The sequence below is a fragment of the Bombina bombina genome, chromosome 5, assembly GCF_027579735.1.
Source record: "Bombina bombina isolate aBomBom1 chromosome 5, aBomBom1.pri, whole genome shotgun sequence".
Lineage (NCBI taxonomy): Eukaryota > Metazoa > Chordata > Amphibia > Anura > Bombinatoridae > Bombina > Bombina bombina.
Window position 1 is genome coordinate 163,125,030 of NC_069503.1, and position 25,059 is coordinate 163,150,088.

The 25,059-nt window shown below is 36.5% G+C and overlaps 1 protein-coding gene across 2 annotated transcripts in view; it reads right to left on the reverse strand.

The window, feature by feature from the left end:
* Positions 1–25,059, reverse strand: part of VILL (villin like) — a 154,181-nt gene that overhangs the window by 75,295 nt on the left and 53,827 nt on the right. For both annotated transcript variants that reach the window (XM_053713771.1, XM_053713770.1), the window contains one exon: positions 4,029–4,225. In XM_053713771.1, coding sequence (XP_053569746.1) covers positions 4,029–4,225 — 197 coding nt within the window. The remainder of the gene's footprint in view (positions 1–4,028; positions 4,226–25,059) is intronic.

Below are 25,059 nucleotides of genomic sequence, written 5' to 3' on the forward strand. Positions count from 1 at the left end.
ATGTTTCTATTTCAAATATTGCATAATTTGAATCGAATTATAGAACATTTTTAATCGAATATAACATTCAAAGAAAGTTTTACAAATACTATTACATAAAACGAATGTTAGAATGATGTGCAAACATTCTAAATTCGAAACGAACAAACGAGTTAAAATTTGTTTCAGTTTTCGACTATTGCAAAACATTCGCCCATCCTTTGTGAGAAGGTGCATATCTGTTATATTGGTTAAAGGGACACTAAATCCAATTTTTTCTTTCATGATTCAGATAAAGCATGCAATTTTAAGCGTAGACAATGGGGCCTATCCGAAAGGAGCTTGACGGCCCGTGTTTCTGGCGAGTCTTCAGACTCGCCAGAAACAGCAGTTATGAAGCAGCGGTCACAAAGACCGCCACTCCATAACCTGTCCGCCTGCTCTGAGCAGACGGACAGACATCACCGGAAATCAACCCGATCAAGTACGATCGGGTTGATTGACACCTCCCTCATTGGCCGCGAGTCTGCAGGGGGCGGCGGTGCACCAGCAGCTCTTGTGAGCAGCTGGTGCAATGCTGAATACAGAGAGCGTATTGCTCTCAGTATTCAGCGAAGTCTGGCGGACCTGATCCGCACTGTCTAGTTAGAAACGAAACCTTTGCACCCTTCTGGATTTACGATATCCCATATATCAAGAACTGTCAGAACTGTCAGAGAAACAGCGTGTAAAACACACTGACGATTGGATCAGCTGGGAGCATTCAGAAGGAGGCGGACAAGTGATACGTCAGACGCCGAAGCAAGCTACATAGTTGTATACAACTGATGTGTCCGTTATATTTGTCTATTTTGTAAGTAGCACTCTGGGGAAGGGGCTATTTAATAAATTTGAACTTATTGTCTACACTCAGATGCGTGTTGCGCTCCCCTGTCTTCTTGTTTTTGTAGTTAAATCCTGAACGGTCTGTGATGGGACTTTCTTTGGAGGAGCTGCAGCTTTAACACGCAGAATACATGGGACTTATGAACTGCCTTGTCTAATACCAAGTCATTTTTGTATCAGGATAACACGATACAACATAGAAGAACTTTTCTAATATACATAGGTTACATAATAATATGAACGTATGTGTCATTGTTTATATGATTGGTGCCTGTGATACATACTAGAAGCAAATTTTTGGGTCATGCAGTAGCGCACTTTGTGTTCTATTTTTTGTCATTTGTAATGCAATTTTAAGCAACTTTCTAATTTACTTATTTATTATACATTTTTCTTTGTTCTCTTGCTTTCTTTATTTGAAAAAGAAGGCATCTAAGCCAAGGAGCCAGCCAATTTTTGGTTCAGACCCTGGACAGCACTTGCTTATTGGAGCTGTCAAATCAGCAAGGACAACCCAGGTAGTTTACCAAAAATGGGCCAGCTCCTAAACTTACATTCTTGCTTTTCAAATAAAGATAGCAAGAGAATGAAGAAAAATTGATAATAGGAGTAAATTAGAAAGTTGCTTAAAATTTGCATGCTCTATCTGAATCATTAAAGAAAAAATTTGGGTTCAGTGTCCCTTTAAACGTGAACTGTTATTGCATGCAGCACAGCTCTCTCTCTGAAACTAGAAAGAAATGCTAAAAGTTTATGCACAACTAAAACCTGTTGTATTAAAGGGATACTAAGCCCCAAAAAATTATTTCATGATTCAGATAGAGCAGAAATTTTAAGCAACTTTCTAACTTACTCCTATTATCAATTTTTCTTTGTTCTCTTGTTATCTTTATTTAAAAAGCAGGAATCTAAGCTTAGAAGCCAACCCATGTTTGGTTCAGAACCTGGGTTGTGCTTGCTTATTGGTGGCTAAATGTTAGAGTTACTTTAAATCCTGTGTGGTGGTTACTTTATTGGTTAATTTATAACCGTCACTAACTGGCCTTAGGAGAAGATATGAGATATGAAGAACACGCTTTAAAATCTAGGATAATTAAAGGGACACTGTACCCAAAAAAATTCTTTCATGATTCAGATTCAGCATGAAATTTTAAGCAACTTTCTAATTTACTCCTATTATCAAATTTTCTTCATTCTCTTGGTATCTTTATTTAAAATGCAAGAATGTAAGTTTAGATGCTGGCCCATTTTTGGTGAACAACCTGGGTTGTCCTTGCTGATTGGTGGATAAATTCATCCACCAATAAAAAATTGCTGTCCAGAGTACTGAACCCCAAAAAAGCATAGATGCCTTCTTTTTCAAATAAAGATAGCAAGAGAACAAAGAAAAATTGATAATAGGAGTAAATTAGAAAGTTGCTTAAAATTGCATGCTCTTTCTGAATTACAAAACAAAATTTTTGGGTTCAGTGTCCCTTTAAAGGGACAGTATACACTCATTTTCATATAACTGCATGTAATAGACACTACTATAAAGAATAAGATGCACAGATACGGATATAAAAATCCAGTATAAAACTGTTTAAAAACTTACTTAGAAGCTGTCAGTTTGGCTCTGTTGAAAAGGTAGTTGGAAAGCCCACTGCAAGTGGGAAATAAGACACTCCCCCCCTTCCCCCTTCTTTTGCATATGAAAAGACCCTTTAAACAAACAGGAGCAAGCTGGAGAAGGTAGCTGACAGTATTCAATTAAAAACTTTGGGGCTTGGTTAGGAGTCTGAAAATCAGAGCAATGTTATTTAAAAATAAGCAAAACTATACATTTATTTTAAAAAAAAAACTTTATGGGCTATATAAATAGATCATCTACAAAACATTTATGCAAAGAAAAAATGAGTGTATAATGTCCCTTTAAGTTACAAAATATCAGTATATACTTTAAACACACATAGGGTAATTGAAAAGACCACACTTTTCAGAGCTTAATTACAGGAAAATTATACAAAATAAATAATAAATGTATATTGAAAAGTTTTTTTTTTTTTTAACATATAGTTAAAGGGACAGTAAAGTCATAATTACACACTCATGATTTAGATAGAGAATACAATTTTAAACAACTTTCCAATTTACTTATATTATTTAATTTGCTTCCTTCTCTTGTTATCCTTTGCTGAACGGTTTATCTAGGCACGCTCAGGAGCAGCAAAGAACCCAGGTTCTAGCTGCTGATCGGTGGCTGCATATATTTATACCGATTGTCATTGGCTCACTCATGTGTTCAGTTAGAAACCAGTAGTGCATTGCTCCTCCTTTAACAAATGATACCAAGAGAATGAAGCACATTTGATAAAAGAAATGCTCTAACTAAATCATGAAAGAAAAATGTTGGGTTTCATGTCCCTTTAAACATTTTATATTAAAATCAATCTCAAAATGTTTAATGTCCCTTTAAAGGAATATGAAGCTAGAAAATTGTTTAAAATTACATCCTCTATCTGAATAAATGAAAGAAACATTGTGGGTTGCATATTTCTTTAAATAAATCCTGCCAAGCGATGTTGAGATTTGAAACCCAGGGTCCGCTAAAAGGTTTGCATGGAGTCTGTAGGATTTTATAGTTATAGATATATAGATAGATAGATAGATAGATAGAGAGATCGATACATACTTATAATACACACACACACACGCATATACGGTATATATTTATAATACACACACATATATATATATATATATATTTATAATACACACACACATATATATATATATATTTATAATACACACACACACATATATATATTTATATTTATAATACACACACATATATATATTTATATTTATTATACACACACACATATATATATATATTTATAATACACACGCATATATATATTTATAATACACACACACACACACATATATATATTTATAATACACACACACATATATATATATTTATAATACACACACATATATATTTATATTTATAATACACACACATATATATTTATAATACACACACACATATATATATTTATAATACACACACACACATATATATTTATATTTATAAATACACACACACACACACATATATATATTTATAATACACACACACACATATATATATATTTATAATACATATATATAAAACTTACATAATGCCATTTTTGAAATAACTTTTGAAGATGGCTGATTCATATCCCTGTACTTCTCGGTGCTGGATCGGGCTCCCTCCCAGCGTCTCGTCAAGCTGAGTTGTGTATAGCGCAGCTGCCCCCTGCTCATCTTGCGAGGACTCCTTCCCTATCCAATAGTGAAGATCACTGGACAGGCTGCCAGGCAGCTGCTTGCACTGCAAACAACAGCAGAAGAAACATAAGGATCATCTCACAACAAGCAAAGCTACAATAACCTACTCACATGTTACTAATAACTAATATCAGACGTATGTGTTAGCTGTAACTGAATGTTTGCTGAACATCTGACATATTTGGAAGAGACTATTGGGCTCCATTGAAAATGCAGATGCAGGTTGGATCCCTGGCGGTGCAAGCTCATTCAAGCAATCCTGCAACTGCACATTGAAGGTCCATAGACCGCCAGTTGGCCATCCCTGTTATACATATAAAAACTGGAATGTTGATCCCTGTAGACTTCAAGATAAATCCATAGAAATAACAAATTTAGCACTGGGGTATCCAGTGTAATAGTGATTTTCATACACGTTAAAGCAAATCTATTGAAATTAAAGGGACAGTCTACTTGATTTATTTGTTATTGTTTAAGAAGATAGATACCCCCTTTACTACCCATTCCCCAGCTTTGTATAACCAACATGGTTATATTAATATACGTTATGACCTCTAAGATTTCCTGTTTCTAAGCCCCTGCAGTACTTTTTATTAGCTTTTTAAATCTTGCACACCAACTATACAGTGCTACTTCATGTATGCCATGTAGATAACATTGTGCTCACTTCCATGGAGAATGATAATGGCTGTACAAGAACCAACAATGATTGGCTAAAATGCAAGTTTGTAAAAAGCACTGAGATTATGCAAAACTGGGGTATGGATAATAAAGGGATTATCTATCTTTGAAAACAATAACAAATTTTCAATTAGACTTTCCCTTTTACATACAATTTGAATGTTATGCTTAAAGGGACACTGTACCAAAAAAAAATTATTTCGTGATTCAGATTGAGCATGAAAATTTTAAGCAACTTTCTCATTTACTCCTATTATCAAATTTTCTTCATTCTCTTGGTATCTTTATTTGAAATGCAAGAATGTAAGTTTAGATGCCGGCCCATTTTTGTGAACAACCTGGGTTGTCCTTGCTGATTGGTGGATAAATTCATCCACCAATAAAAAAGTGCTGTCCACAGTACTGAAACAAAAAAAAAAAAAGCTTAGATGCCTTCTTTTTCAAATAATGATAGCAAGAGAACGAAGAAAAATTGATAATAGGAGTAAATTAGAAAGTTGCTAAAAATTGCATGCTCTTTCTGAATTACAAAAGAAAACATTTGGGTTCAGTGTCCCTTTAAGTGAACAAATTTAGCAGATCTACTATTCGAAAAAAGCCTTTTGCTCTTCCTTAATCAATATCTTGAAGAAGGGGAATTGCATCAATATCTTGAAGAAGGGGAATTGCATCATAGAACAATCGTTCTCTTGTTTACAGGTTGCGTGCACTCTCATTGCATACTCAGAACCTGTGCGAGAGGGTAATGGGTCAACGCACAACCTGTATATTCAATGGGTCATATGCACAGGAAGAGTTAACACTCAATTTGTAATAACTTTACAAAAAGCATTTTAATTGCAAAAATGTTTCTATTCAAATCTGAAATTCACTGCTGTGCAATTTTCTTTTATATTCCTTTAAACCTTAGGCTTCCAACCACTTTACTTTGTTCTTTTGTTTCAATTCCATCCATGGAACATAATTGTCTGTTTTATCTTGGAATGTAGTTTTGCTCTGCACTGTAAAATATACTAAATCCAATAAATGATATACTTCCATAAAACAGAAATAAGTACAGACACTTCCAATGTTACCCCAAGGAGTAAAAGGATAGTAATGTTTCTTCACCAAACCCACAATTAAAATCGGCATTAAGAAGACATGAAACCTAACATTGTCTTTAGTGATTTAGACAGAGCATACAATTTTAAACAACTTTCTAATTTACTTCTATTTTCAAAATTTGCTTCACTCTCTTCTTGGCACATTTTGTTAAAAAGAAGGGATGTAATCTCAAGAGCGTGCACATGTCACAGAGCACTATGTGGCAGCAGTTTTACAAGAATGTTATGCATTTGCAAGAGTACCAGATGTCAGCACTATGTCCTGTCATGTGATCTAGACACCTACCTGTATATCTCTTCAACAAAGAACATCATGGGTACCAAACTAATTTAAAAATGTCAACTGGAAACTTTTTTTAAAAATTGTATGTTTCGTATGAATCACAAATGAACATTTTTTGGTATCTAATACAAAGTATCACAGTCATTAAAAAAAAAAAAGGTAAAATAGAACAAGGCATTGCTGTTGGGGATATTTCGCACAAATATAATTTCCATAGAATTTAATGGGAAGAATTGGGGCTGCTTTGGAAAATAGCAAAATAATTTACAGCACTGAAAAAAACAAATCTTTGACAGTGTCTGTGGTGTTGGAATAGAAAGCAACAGGTTCATTGTCTCCAGTGATATTATGGTGTGCACCTTAGGTGTGTCTTACAGTGAGTCAGTGTGTATGAGTCATAATACAGGGATCATAGCTGCAGGGAATCCCTAACAGCTCTCATTTAACTGCAGATGGAACACATCCATTTTCTTTAGTACATTTAAAAAATAAAAATCAAGTGTTTAAGAGACCAGTTAATCAACATTTTTTTTTCTATCTACAAGAGAATGTTTCAAAATGTTTTACAGAACTTTGCTAGTTGTGCAGAATAAGTCATCAGTTGTAATGAAGATGCGCTATAACTTATTTTTTAAATATAGATATGAAATTAAAGTAAACCGTGCTCAGCTGCCCACTTTGAAAGTAAAATTTTCTATGAGCTAACGGTTTGAAGAAGAACTAGAGGCGGAAGGATGTAAGCAGGTTGGTATGGCCAAGGAACTGCAAACGCATCTACCCCATCTCCGCCTGAGGATCCCTGGACCTGGAAAGATACCTGGGAAGTTTCTTGTTTAGATGGGACACCATGAGATCTATGCAAAGCTGAAGAGGTCTCATATGAAAACTAGCAAAGGGGATTGTGTCCGATGCTGCAATCATGAGACCTAAAACTTCCATGCACATAGCCACTCAAGGGAATGATTGAGACTGAAGGTTTCGACAGGCAGAAACCAATTTCATTTGTCTCTTGTCTGTTAAAGACAGAGTCATGGACTATGAATCTATCTGGAAACTTAAAAAGGTGACCCTTGTCTGTGGAATCAAGAAACTCTTTAGTAAATTGATCCTCCAACCATGTTTTTGAAGAAACAACACAAGTTGATTAGTGTGAGATTCTGCTAAATGAAAAGATTGAGCCAGTACAAAGATATCATCCAAATAAGGAAACACTGCAATACCCTGCTCTCTGTTTACAGATAGAAGGGCACCTAGAACCTTGGAAAAGATTCTTGGAGCTGTTGCTAGGCCAAATGGAAGAGCAACAAAGTGGTAATGCTTGTCTAGGAAAGAGAATCTCAGAAACTGATAGTGGTCTGGATGAATTGGAATGTGAAGATATGCATCCTTTAAATCTATTGTGGACATATAATGACGTTGCTGAACAAAAGGCAGAATAGTCCTTATAGTCACCATCTTGAAAGTTGGGACCCTTACAAAATGATTAAAAAATTTCAGATCCAGAATTGGTCTGAATAAATTTTCCTTCTTCGGGACAATGAATAGATTTGAATAAAAACCCAAACCCTGTTCCAGAAGTGGAACTGGTACAATTACCCCTGAAAGCTCCAGATCTGAAACACACTTCAGAAAGGCCTGAGCTTTCATAGGATTTGTTGGAATGTGAGAGAGAGAGAAAACCTTCTCACAGGAGGTCTTATTCTGAAATCTATTTGATACCCCTGAGAAACAATATTCTGAATCCAATGATTCAAAACGGAACCTGCCCAAAGGTCTTGAAAAAATTTCAATCTGACCCCCACCAGTAGAACTGGATTGAGGACCGCACCTTCATGCAGTCTTGGGGACTGGCCTTGGTTTCTTATAAGGCTTGGATTTATTCCAATTCGAAGATGGCTTCCAATTGGAGCCAGAGTCCTTGGGGGAAGGAGTTGTTTTCTGTTCTCTATTCTGGCGAAAGGAACGAAACCGATTAGAAGCTTTAGATTTACCCTTAGACTTTTTATCTTGGGGCAAAAAAAACTCCATTCCCCCAGTAATAGTGGAAATAATAGAATCCAACTGGGAACCAAATAAATTATTACCCAGGAATGATAGAGATAGCAACCTAGATTTAGACACCATGTCAGTATTCCATGATTTGAGCCATAAAGCTCTTCTAGCTAAAATAGCCAAAGACATAGATTTAACATCAATCTTGATGATATGAAAAATAGCATCAGATATAAAATGATTAGCATGTTGAAGCAAAAGAAAAATACTATGCAAATCAGAGTCTTTTTCCCGTTGTGCTAAGCTATCCAACCAAAAAGTTGATGCAGCTGCAACATTGGCCACAGAAATGGCAGGTCTGAGAATATAGCCAGAATGTAAATAAGCTTTCCTTAGATAAGATTCAATTTTCCTATCTAAAGGATCCTTAAAAGAAGTACTATCTTCCATAGGAATAGTAGTATGTTTAGCAAGAGTAGAAATAGCCCCATCAACCTTAGGGACTTTTTCCAAAAACTCTAATTTAGCCACTGGCAAAGGATACAACTTTTAAAACCTTGAGGAAGGAACAAAAGAAGTACCAGTCTTAGAATATTCCTTAGCAATCATATCAGAAATAGCAGCAGGAACAGGAAAAACCTCAGGAGTAGTCACAGGAGGTTTATAGACAGAATTTAATCATTTACTGGATTTATTATCAAGAGGACCGGACTCCTCAATATGCAAAGTTATCAACACTTCTTTTAACAAAGAACGAATATACTCAATCTTAAAAAATAAGATGATTAATCAGTGTCAATGTCTGAAGTAAGATCTTCTGAGTCAGAGAGATCCTCATCAGAGGTGGATATATCAGTATGTTGTCGGTCATTACACATTTCATCAGAAGTATGAGAAGTTTTAAAAGACCTTTTATGTTTATTTGAAGGCGGAATAGCAGACATAGCCTTCTGTATCGCATCAGCAATATAATTTTTCATATCAACAGGGATATCATGTACTTTAGATGTTGAGGGGTCAACAGATACTGTACTAGCACTAAAAGAAACCTTTTCTGCATGCAAAATCTTATCATGACAACTGTTACATACTACAGCTGGAGATATAATCTCCACTAGCTTACAACAGATACACTTAGCTTTGGTAGAACTGTGTTCAGGCAGCATGGTACCTACAGCAGCTTCTGAGAAAGGATAAGATTAAGGAAGGAGCATATAGGAAGTGGGGTAAAATAAAACTAAATTTTTTGGCGCCAAGTATGACACACGATGCAAAAGGAAGTATATAATTTTTTTTGGCGCCAACAAACTGGAAATAACGCAACTCGCGTCATAACTCACTTCATAACAGCATTTTGCACCCTTGCGAGCCTAATTTGCCCGCAAATTTTTTTAAAAGAAAAACAAGTCAAATTTGAAAAAAAAAGACTATACTCCAGGTAAGACAAAAACTTCCTAAAACATGATTCACATATTTAAACTGCCAGACTGCAAAGGGAGATACACATAGACCTGACTCATGGCAAATATAAGTAAATACATATATTTAGAACTTTATATCAATACATAAAGCGCCAACCAAAGCTGAGAGTGTCTTAAAATAATGATACATACTTAACGAAAGACACCCATCCACACATAGCAGATAGCCAAACCAGTACTGAAAACTATCAGTAGAGGTAATGGTATAAGAGTATATTGTCGATCTGAAAAGGTAGGTAGCAGATGAATCCCTACGACCGATAACTGAGAACCCTTGAAAAGATTTCCCGTGAGGGAAACCATAAAAAAATCAATAGGGGATACTCTCTTCACATCCCTCTGACAAACACTGTACTCTGAGAGGAATTGGGCTTCAGAATGCTTAGAAGCGCTTATCATAGAAGAAAACAATTTGTGGGTGTGGTGAGGGGTGTATTTATAGGCATTTTAAGGTTTGGGAAACTTTGCCCCTCCTGGTAGGATTGTATATCCCATCCGTCACTAGCTCATGGACTCTTGCCAATTACATAAAATAAATATATGCAGTAATATGTCCCTTTAAATATAACTTTTTATTCTGTACAACATATGAGTGATGCTGCAGAACTGAAATTGCAAACACTTCTGGTTTCTAATAGAACACATGGGTGAGCCAATGACAATCTGTATATATATGCAGTCACAAATCAGCCGCTAGAACCTAGGTTCTTTGCGGCTCCTGAGCTTTCCTAGATAGACCTTTCATGAAGGATGACAAGAGAAGGAAGCAAATTAGATAATAGAAGTAAATTGGAAAGTTGTTTAAAATTGCATTCTCTGTCTGAATCATGAAAGAAAATATTTGGTTTCATGTCCTTTTAAGGCAGACAGAATACCACAGTACAGGATCTTTACAAGGTTAACAAAATAAAATTGGTGATATTGAGAGGGTGGGTCGTTATTGTATAAAAATAATCTTTTTTCATATAGCTTATGCAAAATAATAAACGTTAGTAATAATGATTCTCTTTTACACAAACTATACAAAACTTGTGGTCACATAGTTCTATAGTTGTCAGCGGTGCTACAGCAAAAGAAAGGGCTAACCCTGGGATCTTCCTATACTTTTCAAGAGTAATAAATACCATTTAAAAGGGGAAAATCCTCTCCTTATTATATAATATTGTAACTAATATAGATACACTTAGATAAGGCAATCTTTAAATGGAAAGATTTATACTTTACTCATTTTACACTTTTTAGGACCGCTTGCTCATTAAGATTAGTAGAGGAACCTTCACTCTCGATGACAATCCAAAAGCAACATATCAAATTAATTTAGATGACATATTACACTAGAAATAATCTCCAAAGGGGCAAATGATGCAGATGGGTCTCATTGTGGGAAATGCAGAAAAAACAGAGCAAATATCTTACATTTCTTCTGGTTATGCGAAAAGGTACAAAGATTTTAGAGAATGATTCATTTTTGGGCTAATAAAATCTGCAATACCCACATGATGCTCCAAGCAGAACACATGTTTTTTATTTCACCAACAGAAATCTATCACAATTCAAATTTGTTCTTAATATGTCCATTCTAATAGGTAGGAATCTTATTCTGAAGGGTTGGAAAAATAAGCACTCACCATTTCTTAAAGGGACACTATACCCAAACATTTTCTTTCATGATTAAGGTAGAGAATACAATTTTAAACAACATACCAATTTACTTCTATTACCTAATTTGCTTCATTCTTTAGATATACTTTAATGAAGAAATAGCAATGCACACGGTGAACCAATCACAGGAGGCATCTATGTGCAGCTACCAATCAGCAGCTACTAAGCATATCTATATATGCTTTTCAGCAAAGAATATCAAGAGAATGAAGCAAAATAGATAATAGAAGAAAATTAGCATACAATTATAAACAACTTTCTCTTTCTAAATCATGAAAGAAAAATTTTGGGTTTCATGTCCCTTTAAATCAGTTTAAAAAGGGGGGAGGAGCCAACTAGCAAGGGAGAAAGACGTGTTTAGGTTGAGCTCCTGCCAAAGTTTAAATTATTTGAAGTTAAGTGGGATCTAACAAAGATCTTTATACCCGGAGGCACTTATTAATCCCCTGCTGAGTGTGATCCTATAACACTGGGGATCCGGCAGAGACACTTGGCTGAGATCTGCAGTGAAAGGGAAGAAGATCATCTGCAGAGCGCAACTTGCCCTCCCGCCGGAACCTCACAGGCCCCTGTCGGCTTTAACACTATAGCTACCCTAGACAGCCAAGCAGCCTTTGTACCCACTCTTCCTATAGCAAGCCGCCACAGAGAGAAGAGGGAGAATAGGTCACAGACATCGAGTGACAGGCTTACTTTAAGGCCGCAAGTCCCCACATACAGTGAACAGCCGGCAGCCAGGAGCGGAACAATGAGAGCAGCCTAATACTAAGATCCGGTGCAGTCAGCATCACGGAAGGCTAACAGATGTGCCTACCCTAAGAGTGAGAGATCTGGGGAGGCTCCGGTTGTGCTTCTTACCCGGCATTGGGAGGGGGAACTGAGCGATTCCGGTGGAGAGGCAATGAGAGCTGAAACAGAGTGTAGAAGAGACGCCATCTTATTGAGCCACGTGGGGTAAGACTCTGAGCACTTTTGCAGCGTTACTGAAATGCTGAAGGTGGCATATGGGAGACCATAAAGGGCAATTGTGGCTTACCCTTTCTGTCCTACATAAGATTAGGGAGATGGGAATAAGAAGAACAAAGAGAGTTTTAGTGTGCTGAGCCTCATAGATGACACAACAGCTGCAAATACATTTTGAAAGCTCATCCACAATACAGGCAGATGTAGCTACTAATATGAGACATCTCACTTCCCACTACAATCTACAGGCTTAATGTGCAAGACCACCTAACTGTTTCCCTCACTGCATCATTAAAGAAGGACCCCCCTTACAGACAGAAAGTAAAATAAAAAATAGGGTTAATAAGAGAAAAGGGGAGAAAAGCTACTAACCATACAGTCAAAGGGAGAGACCCCTGGTCAGTGATATTTACTTCAGGAAGTTATCCCACAGGAGGTTGCTCAGACAGGGTACTATGTTTGTAATCATTAAGATAGCTGTCTAGGCAATCTACATTGGAAGCAGAAAGCCTCTCCTGAGTAAACAAAGTAACTTTTTTTTAAAAAAAAAAAGGCACAGGATTAGAGCCTCATACATAGAGCCACCATGGCGTCCAGGAGGCAGGTTAAAACCTCTATATCAGGGAAATCTACAGCTCCCAGCTTATTTTTTAGATCTCCTAAAGGAGACACTACACCACTCACAAAGCCAGTAGCTGAAGAGGAAGGAGAGAATACTGACTTGACACCATCAGAGTCTGCTGCAGATCTGACCCCAGTAACGAAAGCTGATATTAAATCTCTAGTTTCCAAGCAAGACATTGCAGCCAACTTCGAGAAAATGTGGGAGAAGATGGATGCATTCCAGTCATCAGTGACTAGCAGTTTGGCAGAAATAAAACATGATATTCAAGACCTTGGAACTAGAGTTTCCTCTCTAGAGGATAATGAAAACTCAGTAGTAGAAGACCTAACATTAGTGAACCAGCAATTACAAGAGCATCAACAAGAGCTAGAAAACATCCAAGAGAAGATGGAGGATCTAGAGAATCGTAATCGTAGAAGTAACATCCGACTTAAAGGAGTCCCGGAAACTATCACACCAAATGAACTCCCGCACTACCTGAAACAGCTCTTCCAAGCAATTACGGGTCAAATAGAAGAAGATAGGTTTCAAATAGAAAGAGCACATCGGGCCTTAAAACCTAGACCTAAAGAAGGAACCCCTCCGAGAGACATAATTGTCAAAATGCTACGCTTCCAAGAAAAAGAGGACATCCTTACAGCGTCCAGGAAAAATCAAATCTTCAAATTCCAGGGCACAGTTGTCCACTTCTACCAAGATCTTTGTGTGAGAACCTTGCAGCGTAGGAGTTCCTTGAGACCCTTGACTCTCTTATTAAGGAAGAATCAAATAAATTATAGATGGGGGTTTCCATTCGCTCTCAATATCCATCATGAGGGGAGAGTGATTACATTGAAGGAAAGTAAAGATATTCCAGAAATCTGTGAGTTCCTTAATTTAGAGGTACCGGAGAGTTGCTTGACTCAACAAGAAACTGATGGAAATAAGTCTACACAGAGGGAAAATCCATCTAAAAGGTTGAGGTGGTCAAAAGTCAACAAGAAGAAGCAGAAAGCCTGAATTTGGAATAAAGTTGGGACACAGTAGACGATTGTTTCAACCAAGATCTACTCTTCTAAGGAATACCTATACAGATGAGTATGAACAGCTCTATGAATAATTCCTTATTTGCTCCCAAACAAATTAGGCGATTAAGCCTGCATACAGGGGGAATATAGTATGATAGCCAAAGGCACTCTACAAAATTGACAGAGACATTTTGGCAAAGGGCTAACTAGACCAATATCCTGAACCAGATTGATACCCTCCTAGAGGAAGTGGTGGAGGTGGAGGTGTTGTGAGGGAGTGGTTCCCCCCCCTTCTTTTGTTTTCTTTTTTCTTACTAATTGCTCTCCAATTTATACCCTTAAGCATACTAAGACTTCCGCACTTAATAGTTGAATAAAAGTACATAGTTATAAATGCACAGGATTAATGGAAAGTAAATGTTTGTTTCGCAAATAGAGATGTTGATATATTGTTATTGTTATTCAGTTTTTTTTAGTGTTTTTTCTTTGTGGTCAAAAGACAAACCTGGTCGGGGGGGGTTGAGAAAATTCCAAACAGACATGGAGAAAGGTAGGTGGGATATCGAATTGATATATCATGACACATGACATAACACTCCTCTCCCATAATGTGAGAGGACTCAATACTGACATTAAAAGAAAGAAGGCGTTGGCCCAATACCATAGACTAAATGCGAAAATAATATTCTTACAAGAGACTCATTTCACTCAAGAAATAATCCCGAAATACTGGAACAGACACTTTCCACATCATTTTCACTCAACTACTGATCAAAAGAAAAGGGGGGTCTCCATTCTTATACATTCTTCAGTACAATTCACAAAGGAAGAAATAATTACAGACACTGAGGGTAGATACTTAATAGTAAGGGGTAGAATGCAGGACATACAGGTCACCTTATGTAACATATACGCCCCGAATGAAAAACAGGACACATTCTTTGGTCACATAACTCACCTTCTTACCCAATGGTCCCAAACTCGCATAATTTTAGCTGGGGACTTCAATATTTCTTTGACACCCCAAGGCGAGGTAGGAAGGATTAAATTGACTAATAAACAACACCGATATAACTCTATCTCTAAATATGTCAGGGACACATTATCATCACATAATATCATAGACACATGGGAAGCCCTCTATGGCAAGACAACAGATCATACCTACTACTCATCGGCACACCAAACATACTCAAGATTGGACTATGTTTTGGTTAGTCAGACCTTGATTCCCAATGTGACCACCTCTTCCATACATGCATGTGTCTGGTCTGACCATTCTATTGTTCAAGTAGACATGACGGGAATTATCAATATACACAGGACCCGCTCATGGACATATGACCCCATAACTCTTAAAAATAAACCCACTTATAATATGATTGTGAAGGCATTGGCCAAATTTTGGCTGCATAACAAAGACTCCACCACTAATCCAATAAACACCTGGGCAGCTCACAAACCTTTCATAAGAGGCCTCCTAATCAAAGAGAAAGCAAAACTCATTAGAGTATCCAACCAAACTATTGACCAAATACAAGGGGAACTACAGAAATTACAATCACTACATAGACAGACACAATCTAGAACAACCTATAGACAACTACAGCTGAAAAGAGAAATGCTAGCCAAAATTTTAGATGACAAAGCAATAAAAGCAGTACAAAAAACTAAAGCTAACTACTTCCTATTCTCCAATAAACCTGATAGGTACTTAGCACATAGGCTGAGAGAAAGGATTAAACCGCATTCAATCCCAATCCTCCAAAAACCGGATGGTACCCAAACATCCAATCCACAAGATATTGCAGAAACATTTGCTAGGTTTTATGACAGACTTTATGACGGGCACAAAGTTAGAGATAACGACCAGACTAAACAACTATTAACACAGTTCTTACAGAGGGTTAAACTGAAGTGTATTAGTACAGAGGACAAGGCAATTTTAAATGCAGAGGTTTCTATCCAGGAAATTCTTAACGTCATAAAAGACTTAAAAGCAGGTAAGGCGGCAGGGCCAGACGGACTGACGGGAGAGTACTACAAACTATTTAAAGTTGAGCTGATCCCACACATTAAGAAGTTTTGTGACGATATCATGCAGGGAACTGAGATACCGACAGATGTACTTAGAGCAAAAATAGTAGTAATCCCCAAGCCAGACAAAAACCCAAAATTCTGTCAGAACTATAGACCAATTTCCCTGATTAATCAGGACATTAAAATTCTGACGAAAATATTGGCGAACAGACTTAAGACAATAATACCACAACTAGTTCATCCCGATCAGGTGGGGTTTGTCACCGATAGAGAAGCCCCGGACAATGTTAGAAGGACGGTGGTACTGGCGGATTATCTGGTGGGAACAGGGACGCCTTCTCTGCTTCTGTCTCTGGATGCAGAGTAGGCGTTGGACAGAGTGGATTGGAGATACATGATTAGAGTGTTGGAGGAAATGGGATTTGAGGGGTTCTTCATGAGAGCTATTAGGGGACTATACTCGACACCGACTGCTACGATTGGGGCGGCGGGCTTTCAATCTAGATCCATAGATATTCTCAACGGGACGCGACAAGGGTGCCCATTATCCCCATTGCTATTTGCTCTATGTATAGAACCTCTGGCCTCCTGTATCAGAGAGTCGCCGGACATATCAGGAGTAATCATAAAAGATGCTGAGTATAAGCTATCTCTATTCGCCGATGATGTGTTACTGACACTTACTAAGCCCTTAATCTCCCTCCCTAATTTATATAGGATTTTACAAGAATTCTCAGATATATCGGGATACAAAATTAATCACGAGAAATGTGAGGCTTTACCTCTAGCTATTCCTCCACACACGAAGAAGCTTATAGAAGCTAATTTCAATTTCGCTTGGGCAAAACAATCCCTAACATATTTAGGAGTGAAACTGGCAGACTCTTTTACAAAACTTTATAGTTTGAACTATCTCCCTCTGTATAAGACAATTAGGCGAGACCTCAAAAATTGGAAGAGGGGCTCGTTCTCTTGGTACGGGCGCCTATCAGCTATAAAAATGAATATATTACCTAGAATCCTTTATCTTTTTAGAGCCCTCCCACTCAAAGTCCCTGCTTCAGATTTGCAGAAATTGCAATCGGATCTACATTCCTTTCTGAGAGGAGATACAAAGGCGAGAATACCTTCTCATATATTGTCCCAACATAGACAGTTAGGGGGAGTGGGGGTACCCAACCTTACAGCTTATTACCATGCAGCTAGATTAGCCCAGGCCACATTGCTAACTAAACCAGCTCACTATGTCATATGGGCAAAAATAGAGACTGATCTAATGCATAATGACATACCAGAAGACATACTTTGGACACAGGGACTCAAGAGGGAAGCACCGCTCTATAAATCTCCTGTCACTACAGAAACTATACACATCTGGAAATCCCTAGTAGAACAAAACAATTTAATACCTACCAACACCAAAATTAGACCCATAAGATCCATCATACCTCCGGAATTGCATAGACTAATAGGTAAATGGGAAAATAAAGGACTCTATAGAGTAGCAGACTTTACTGAAAGGGGACGACTAATGACCTTCACACAACTGCAAACCAAAATACAACCACTGAAACTACAATGGTTCCTTTACCTTCAATTGACATCGGCGATTCACAAATACGGAATAAATTTAGATACAGCCCCATATACCGCATTGGAACATATGTGTAAATCCCTAGGCAGAGGCAAGCGTACTATAGCTACATTATATTTATTGATACAGGATATCAAATACAAGTCCAAGTCAAGCTTGATTGAAAAATGGGAAGCGGATCTGGAAGTGCTTCTTCCAAAGAAGGAATGGGATCAGATTCTATATGAAGCCGGTAAGGGTTTAATTAGTGCTGACCTCAGGGAAAATTGCATTAAAACCACATTTAGGTGGTACCTGACTCCCATAAGGACCTCTCACTTCACACCATCCGGTACAAACTTGTGCTATAGGGGATGTGGAGGGGTGGGAACGTACTTACATATGTGGTGGGAGTGTTCTGGGGTCCGAGATATCTGGGTTCAGCTATCTGACTTTATAGGTAAACTACTTAATGAGCCCGTCTCACTCTCGGCATCTCAGGCACTTCTCAATCAAAAAAATTCAAAGTATAACACTCAGATTAATAGGTTCATTAAAATATTATGCACAGCGACCAGAGTCTGCATAGCCAGGCACTGGAAAGAGGGAACCCCAAACTGGAAGGAAATCCTAGATAAAATACAGCATATTTATAACATGACAGAAATTATAGCTTGGACTCAAGGCACCACTGATGAATTCCACAAAACTTGGTTCTACTGGATAGCAAATGGGAATATTTGAGGGAGACCAGGGGATTCCACGGGGATTCTATAGAGGGTGGAGCAGATACCCCTACGCAATCTCCCATATAGACGGACTTGACACTTAGTTGTAAATTGGAGACCCCTCTCGGCCAGGTGACATATGGAAATCGAGACTTTATTCTATGACCATGGAAATGTTGTTTTTTTTTTTGTGTTTGTTTTTTTATTTTTATTTTTTATTGTTTTTTTTGAGTTAATTTATTTAGTTAATTGAAGCTGTTTACGTAAAAGGTTAACAATATTTGGTTTCACTCTTACATCAGTGATCTGACAGGGCGTTTAAGATCAGTGTCGGCATGAGCCAGTAAGGTTGCACTACAAACGAATAGATATACGGGACTATATCCCACAAAGATACTTGGAAATGAATGCTGAGTTAATACTCTTAATTTGTTAATACATGGGATATCAACACAAGAAATGGGTGGAACCGTAGAATATGATAGATTTTCATTGTTAGACTTAACACATGACTAACTTTATGTTTAAAATACCCAAATGTAATCTGTTAGATCTATTGTTCTTTGTTATTGCCATCAAGGTATTGTTGAAACCAATAAAAATAATTTTATCATAAATCAGTTTAAAAAAATGCCATTTATAAACAATTCCTCATAGAACAAAATGATATTTGGTTTAAAAAAATGCTATAAACAATTCCTCAAAGAACAATGAAAATATTGGATCAAGGTCCAAGATCTAGATATGCAAAAAAAATAATAATAAAAAAAAGTTTGAGAATGCGCAATATATGATTAAACGTAGGTTAAGGGGTGAGTGGTCTTTCTGGCACTTCATGGAGTATAGATCTGGGAAGGGGAAGAAATGTTATGCCCAAGGATAGTAGTATATATTCAGTATTTCAAAATTAAAGTTCCTAATACAGGGAAAGGGTGGGTCTATAGTTTTGAATAAGATAAATTCACATAATATTTATGTTACATAAGAGAAAAAGGTTTCTTTTTTTTGTGATTTATAGGGATACATTTTGTGTTCAAATCAGCAACATTTGATTTTATGTTGTAAGTATAAAAGATCTAGTAACCTAACACCTACTTGATGTATAAAAATAATGAGGAGATTTATGTTTTTTTGACATTTTACCCCCCCCCCCATGGTTGCCAGGAACAAACACAGAGCAGAGATTGTATTCCCTGTGGCTACACCCACAGAGCAGTGTTTTAACTAGCCTTAAAAACTTTTTTTCTTCTTTTTACTTTTTAATTTTTTATAACTCGTCTTGGCTGGTTAAAAAAAAACAGTAGTATCTGAGCAGCATAGTTTTTTTTCTGCTAACATATCTGACATAGGAGACCTTTAAAAAATGTAACTGTCACTCAGGAGACTTAAAGGGCCACTAAACCCAAAATCTTTCTTTCATGATTCAGATAGAGAATAGAAATTTAAACAACATTACAATTTACTTCTATTATTTATTTTGCTTTATGTTTTAGATATCCTTAGTTGAAGAAAAAGCAATGCACATGGTGAGCCAATCACACGAGGCTTCTATGTGCAGGTACCAATCAGCAGCTGCTGAGCATATCTAGATATGCTTTTCTGCAAAGAATATCAAGAGAATAAAACAAATTAGATAATATAAGTATATTAGAAAGATGTTTAAAATTGCATTCTCTTTCTAAATCATGAAAGAAAAAATGTGGGTGTCATGTCCCTTTAAAGGGACATGAAACCCAATTTTTTCTTTCATGATTTAGAAATAGCATGCCATTTTAAACAACTTTCTAATTCAATACTAGTATCTAATTTGCTTAATTCGCTTGATATAATTTGCTTAAAATCATATCTAGATAGGCTCAGTAGCTGCTGATTGGTTAATGCACATAGATGCCTCATGTGATTAGCTCACCTATGTGCATTGCTATTTCTTCAACAAAGGATATCTAAAGAATTAAGCAAATTTGATAACAGAAGTAAATTGGAAGGTTGTTTAAAATTGAATTCTCTAACTTAATCATGAAAGAAAAATTTTGGGTTTAGTGTCCCTTTAATTAAAACTGGACACTTAAGTGTCTCCATTTTTTATACAGATTTTACTGGACAGCCTGACACAATACTGGACAATCCTATGTACGTCAACAATATGTTGAGATGCTAAGTTTATACATAATTGCTTTCTGCTGTGTTATATGTTAGTACACATTTATATTATTGTTATATTCTCCCTATTTAAAAGGAAAGTGACTTATACATTAGTTAGAAAAATATCCTGGTTTTGCTGTTTTTGTTTTAAAAAAAAAAAAAAAATCCCCTGTTTAACCTCTTTGTCAAAATACTGTATATGGTGCCTTTAATCAAATAATCAAAAAGGCAAGTATGGGTGAGCACTAAACATATCTTTTCCCCTTGCACAGCTGTGTAAGTTATAGAAAAGTTAAATGTAAAGTTATCTTTACTCCCTGCATTTACCTATAGCAGTGTGCTGACTTGATGATCAGGCGTACTACATGCACACAAGGGGCAGGTATTTCCAAAAATAGCAAAATTACATATTCATTTAAATGGAATTTTGATCATTTAAATAGGGTATATAGTTAAAAGGAGACAAAGAATTGACCTACAAGAAGAACCAATGGAAAATGGTTTATGTAATGGAAGAATTATAGAAAATAGAGCAGAGGAAGTTAAACTTCACACAGCTTAAAGGGACATTTAAATAATTTCTTATGTAAACGTAGCATATCAACATTTATGTAGAGAATTGCAAAAGATCTGCCTCCAAAACAAATGTTTTGAAATAATTTAAATGATAATTTTGTTTACAAAATTTACATTGGTTTGCAGTCCAGACACACACATCTTGAAAATTAGTTATAAATCAAACTATCACCATGTAGGGTCAGGGTTCTTATTCTTGCAGGTAACTACAGTGTCTCTGAGGTCCATGGAAAAAACACCATTTTCAGAGGAAAATCAGGCAAAATAACTACTCATGATTTAGATAGAACATGCAATTTTAAACAACTTTCCATATTACTTCTATTTTTTAATATGCCTTGTTTTCCTGGTATTCCATTTTGAAAGGCATACGTAGGTAGGCTCAGGAGAAGCAATGCTGATTGGTGGTTGCACATATATGCCTCCTTCAATGTGTTCAGTGCATTGCTGCACCTTCAATAAAGGATACTAAGAGAATGAAGCAAAATTGTATGCTATGTCTGAAACATAAATTTGTTAGTTAATTTATCTATTTAAAGGAGCAATACAACCCCACATTTTTCTCTTTCATGATTCAGATGGAACATACAATTTTAAACAACTTTCCAATATACTTCTATTATCACAGTTTCTTAGTTTTCTTGTTATCCTTTGTTGAAAAGCAGCAGTAAGTTCAGGAGTGTATACGTGTCTGCAGTACTATATGGCCGCAGTTTTGCAACAATGTTATACATGAGCAAGAGCACTAGATGGCAGCACTATTTCCTGTCATGTAGCGCCTCAGATATGTGCATGCTACATTTCTAGATATCTCTTCAACAAAAAATAACATGAGAACGAAGCAAATTGTATAATAGAAGTAAATTGGAAACTTTTTTAAATTTGTATCCTCTATTTGAATCATGAAATTAAAAAATTGGGTTTCATGTCCCTTTAAATAACTATTTCAAATGCAGTTTATCTAGTAAGAAAATGAAACTATATCTTGGGTGAATTAAATGCTCACATTTGTTTTCATTTTATTACTTTAGTAACAAGTGAATCACATGAGTTTCTCAACAGCAATTCTCTGCAGTGTGTACAGTGGTTGTTCCTGCTGTATCTCATGCTGATCTGCTACAGTACGTTCTGCCAACAATGTATTTCTTTGTTCAGGGTTTACTAAATGCGCTGCCAAGTTCTCCCAGTGCGCCATTGTTATTTGTCACCTTTAGCAAACAAACGCATTCCATTCTTGCGTTCAACCATATCCTTCTAAACTGCTCTTTACTGAATTCACCTCCGGGAGACTGATTCAGTTTCTCCACCGTGGAAAAGACAACTAACAGTTGTTAGGTTCTCTTAATATTATGGATATAATGGGCATTTGCGTTTATCAGTTTCCTTTTGGTACCCATTCTATATATCATTCGTTGCAAAAGTCCAATTCTTCCACATATAAGTTAATAATGAAATAAGACAGAACTTTTCACCTGTATATAATAAAATGACCTATCTTAAAATTACAAAAATAAATAGGGGGCGCTCTAAGTCAGTAACAAATTTAAAACAATCTCCCTAAACAGGTGAGAAAACAAGTAATCAGATGTATATAAAATACAAATTAATAACTACAATAGTGACAAAAAGTCCCATATATTGTAATGGGTTGGTTCCAGAATCACCAATTCTAAGTGGAACAGTCCAAGTCCAGGCTGCTATATGTGAGGGGATCATAGGTCAGAATCCCAAAGTCAGTAATCTGTGAAAATTGAAAAGAAACAGAAGCGCCACATGGCTTAGTATTGTATGTACTCTTTTAGTGAAGTGCATAACATTTTTCACTCACATGTGAGAAAGCCCCCCTCTTGGTGCAAATAGTGCAGGCTGGAATCAAAAAGTCATCCAGCAGACCGGCCTCCAGCAAAACTCCAACCACCGTAAGGTGAAGCCAGATGGGTGTATTCCAGATGTCTATTGGATCATGAAGTGTAATGGAGGTAGGGCAAATAAAGTTTTGGCAGCCAGTGGTAAGATCAGATCTTACTTTTAATAACAGCTGAGAAACGCGTTGCTGTTTTTTTAATTAATACATAGCTGTTTCATCAGGCTTATTAAATAATGACAAATCACTTGCTATATACAGTATAACCAAACACATATTACAAACAACCAAAACCAGTATGATAAACATTGTCTAAAAAATATATCATAACATAGATTTATCATAACATATATAAATATATTAATATCTGCCCTGCAGCATATATTTGAAACCAATGATCACTAGTTTAAATTCCTATTATCATACTTGCAGACTATAAGCTTTATAGTATATTGCGATTTTTATAGCATATTGCGATATTGACAAGACGGTTCATATATTACTCTATGAACTGTTAAAATATCCCTCTACATTTATGAAGAATATTTATAAGAGTATTTATTCTCCCCCTCATGGGTCTATGTTGGCGCTCCAAGTCCCAAAAATCAAGAGTGGCTACAAGTAGAGGTATCGAGACCAACTCACAAATGAAGTCCAAAGTACTGTGTATCTTTATGTGAAAATATGCTCGAATGTCAGAATAGTCTAAACAAGATTAGTAAACCCTATCGTTTACTGTGATCTAAGTACTGTTTGAGTATGGCATCCAAAAAAGTAGGCGAGGTGTTGTTGTTCGTTGCCATGACATTTTTGATTGGTACACACCCACCCACAGGTGGTTTTGGTTGTTTGAAATATGTTTGGTTACATATAGCAAGTGATTTGTCATTATTTTATTAAACCTGATGAAACAGCTATGTATTATCTGAGAAATGTGTTGCTGTTTTTTAATTGTTGTTATTAAAAGTAAGATCTGATCTTACCACTGGCTGCCAAAGCTGATCATTTAAAAATAATAAGAAGACAAAACACACAGGGACACACAAAGATTATAGTTTATGCACAAAGAAAAAACCCAACAATTATGTCTAGAGACATCTAATAAATTTTTTTTTCTATTAGGCTATCTTTAAAAAAAAAAATAAAAAAAAAAATTATTTTGTCTATATAGTCAGGTGACCACTGTAGTTCAGTGAACACCTTGCAGGAAAAAACATAATTTATTCTTACCTGATATATTTATTTATTTGTAGACATGGTGAGTCCACGCATCATCTTAATTACTGTTGGGAATATCACTCCTGACCAGCAAGAGGAGGCAAAGAGCACCACAGCAAGATCTGTTAAATACCACTCCCCCTACCCACAATGCCCAGTCATTCGACCAAAGGGAAAGGAAGTAATCTAAGGTGCCTGAAGTTTATAGAAAAGCAAACTGTATGAAAAACAGGGCAGGCCGTGGACTCACCGTGTCAAGAAATAAATAAATTTATCAGGTAAGAATAAATTATGTTTTCTTTCTAATTACACGGTGAGTCAACGGATCATCTTAATTATTGTTGGGACCAATACCCAAGCTAGAGGACACGGATGATAAGGGAGGGACAAGACAGTTAACCTAAACAGAAGGCACCACTGCTTGAAGAACCTTTCTCCCAAAAGAAGCCTCTGCTGAAGCAAAAGTATAAAATTTGTAAAATTTAGAAAAAAGTATGTAAAGATGACCAAGTCGCAGTCTTGCAAAGCTGATCTACAGAAGCTCCATTTTTGAAAGCCCAAGAAGATGAAACAGCCCTCGTGAAATAAGCCGCGATTCTCTCAGGAGGCTGCTGACCAGCAGTCTCATATGTCAAGCGAATAACACTCCTCAACCAACAAGAAAGAGAAGTAGCCATAGCTTTCTTACCATTATGCTGCCCAGAAACGATAGAATACAAATAAAGAAGAAGACTGGCAAAAATCCTTAGTCGCCTGCAAATAATATTTCAATGCACGAACCACATCCAGGTTGTGCAGCAAACGCTCTTTATGAGAAGAAGGATTAGGACACAAAGAAGGAACAACAATCTCTTGATTAATATTCTTATCAGAAACAACCTTTGGCAGAAAACCCAAGGCAGTACGCAGAACTACCTTATCAGAGTGAAAAATAAG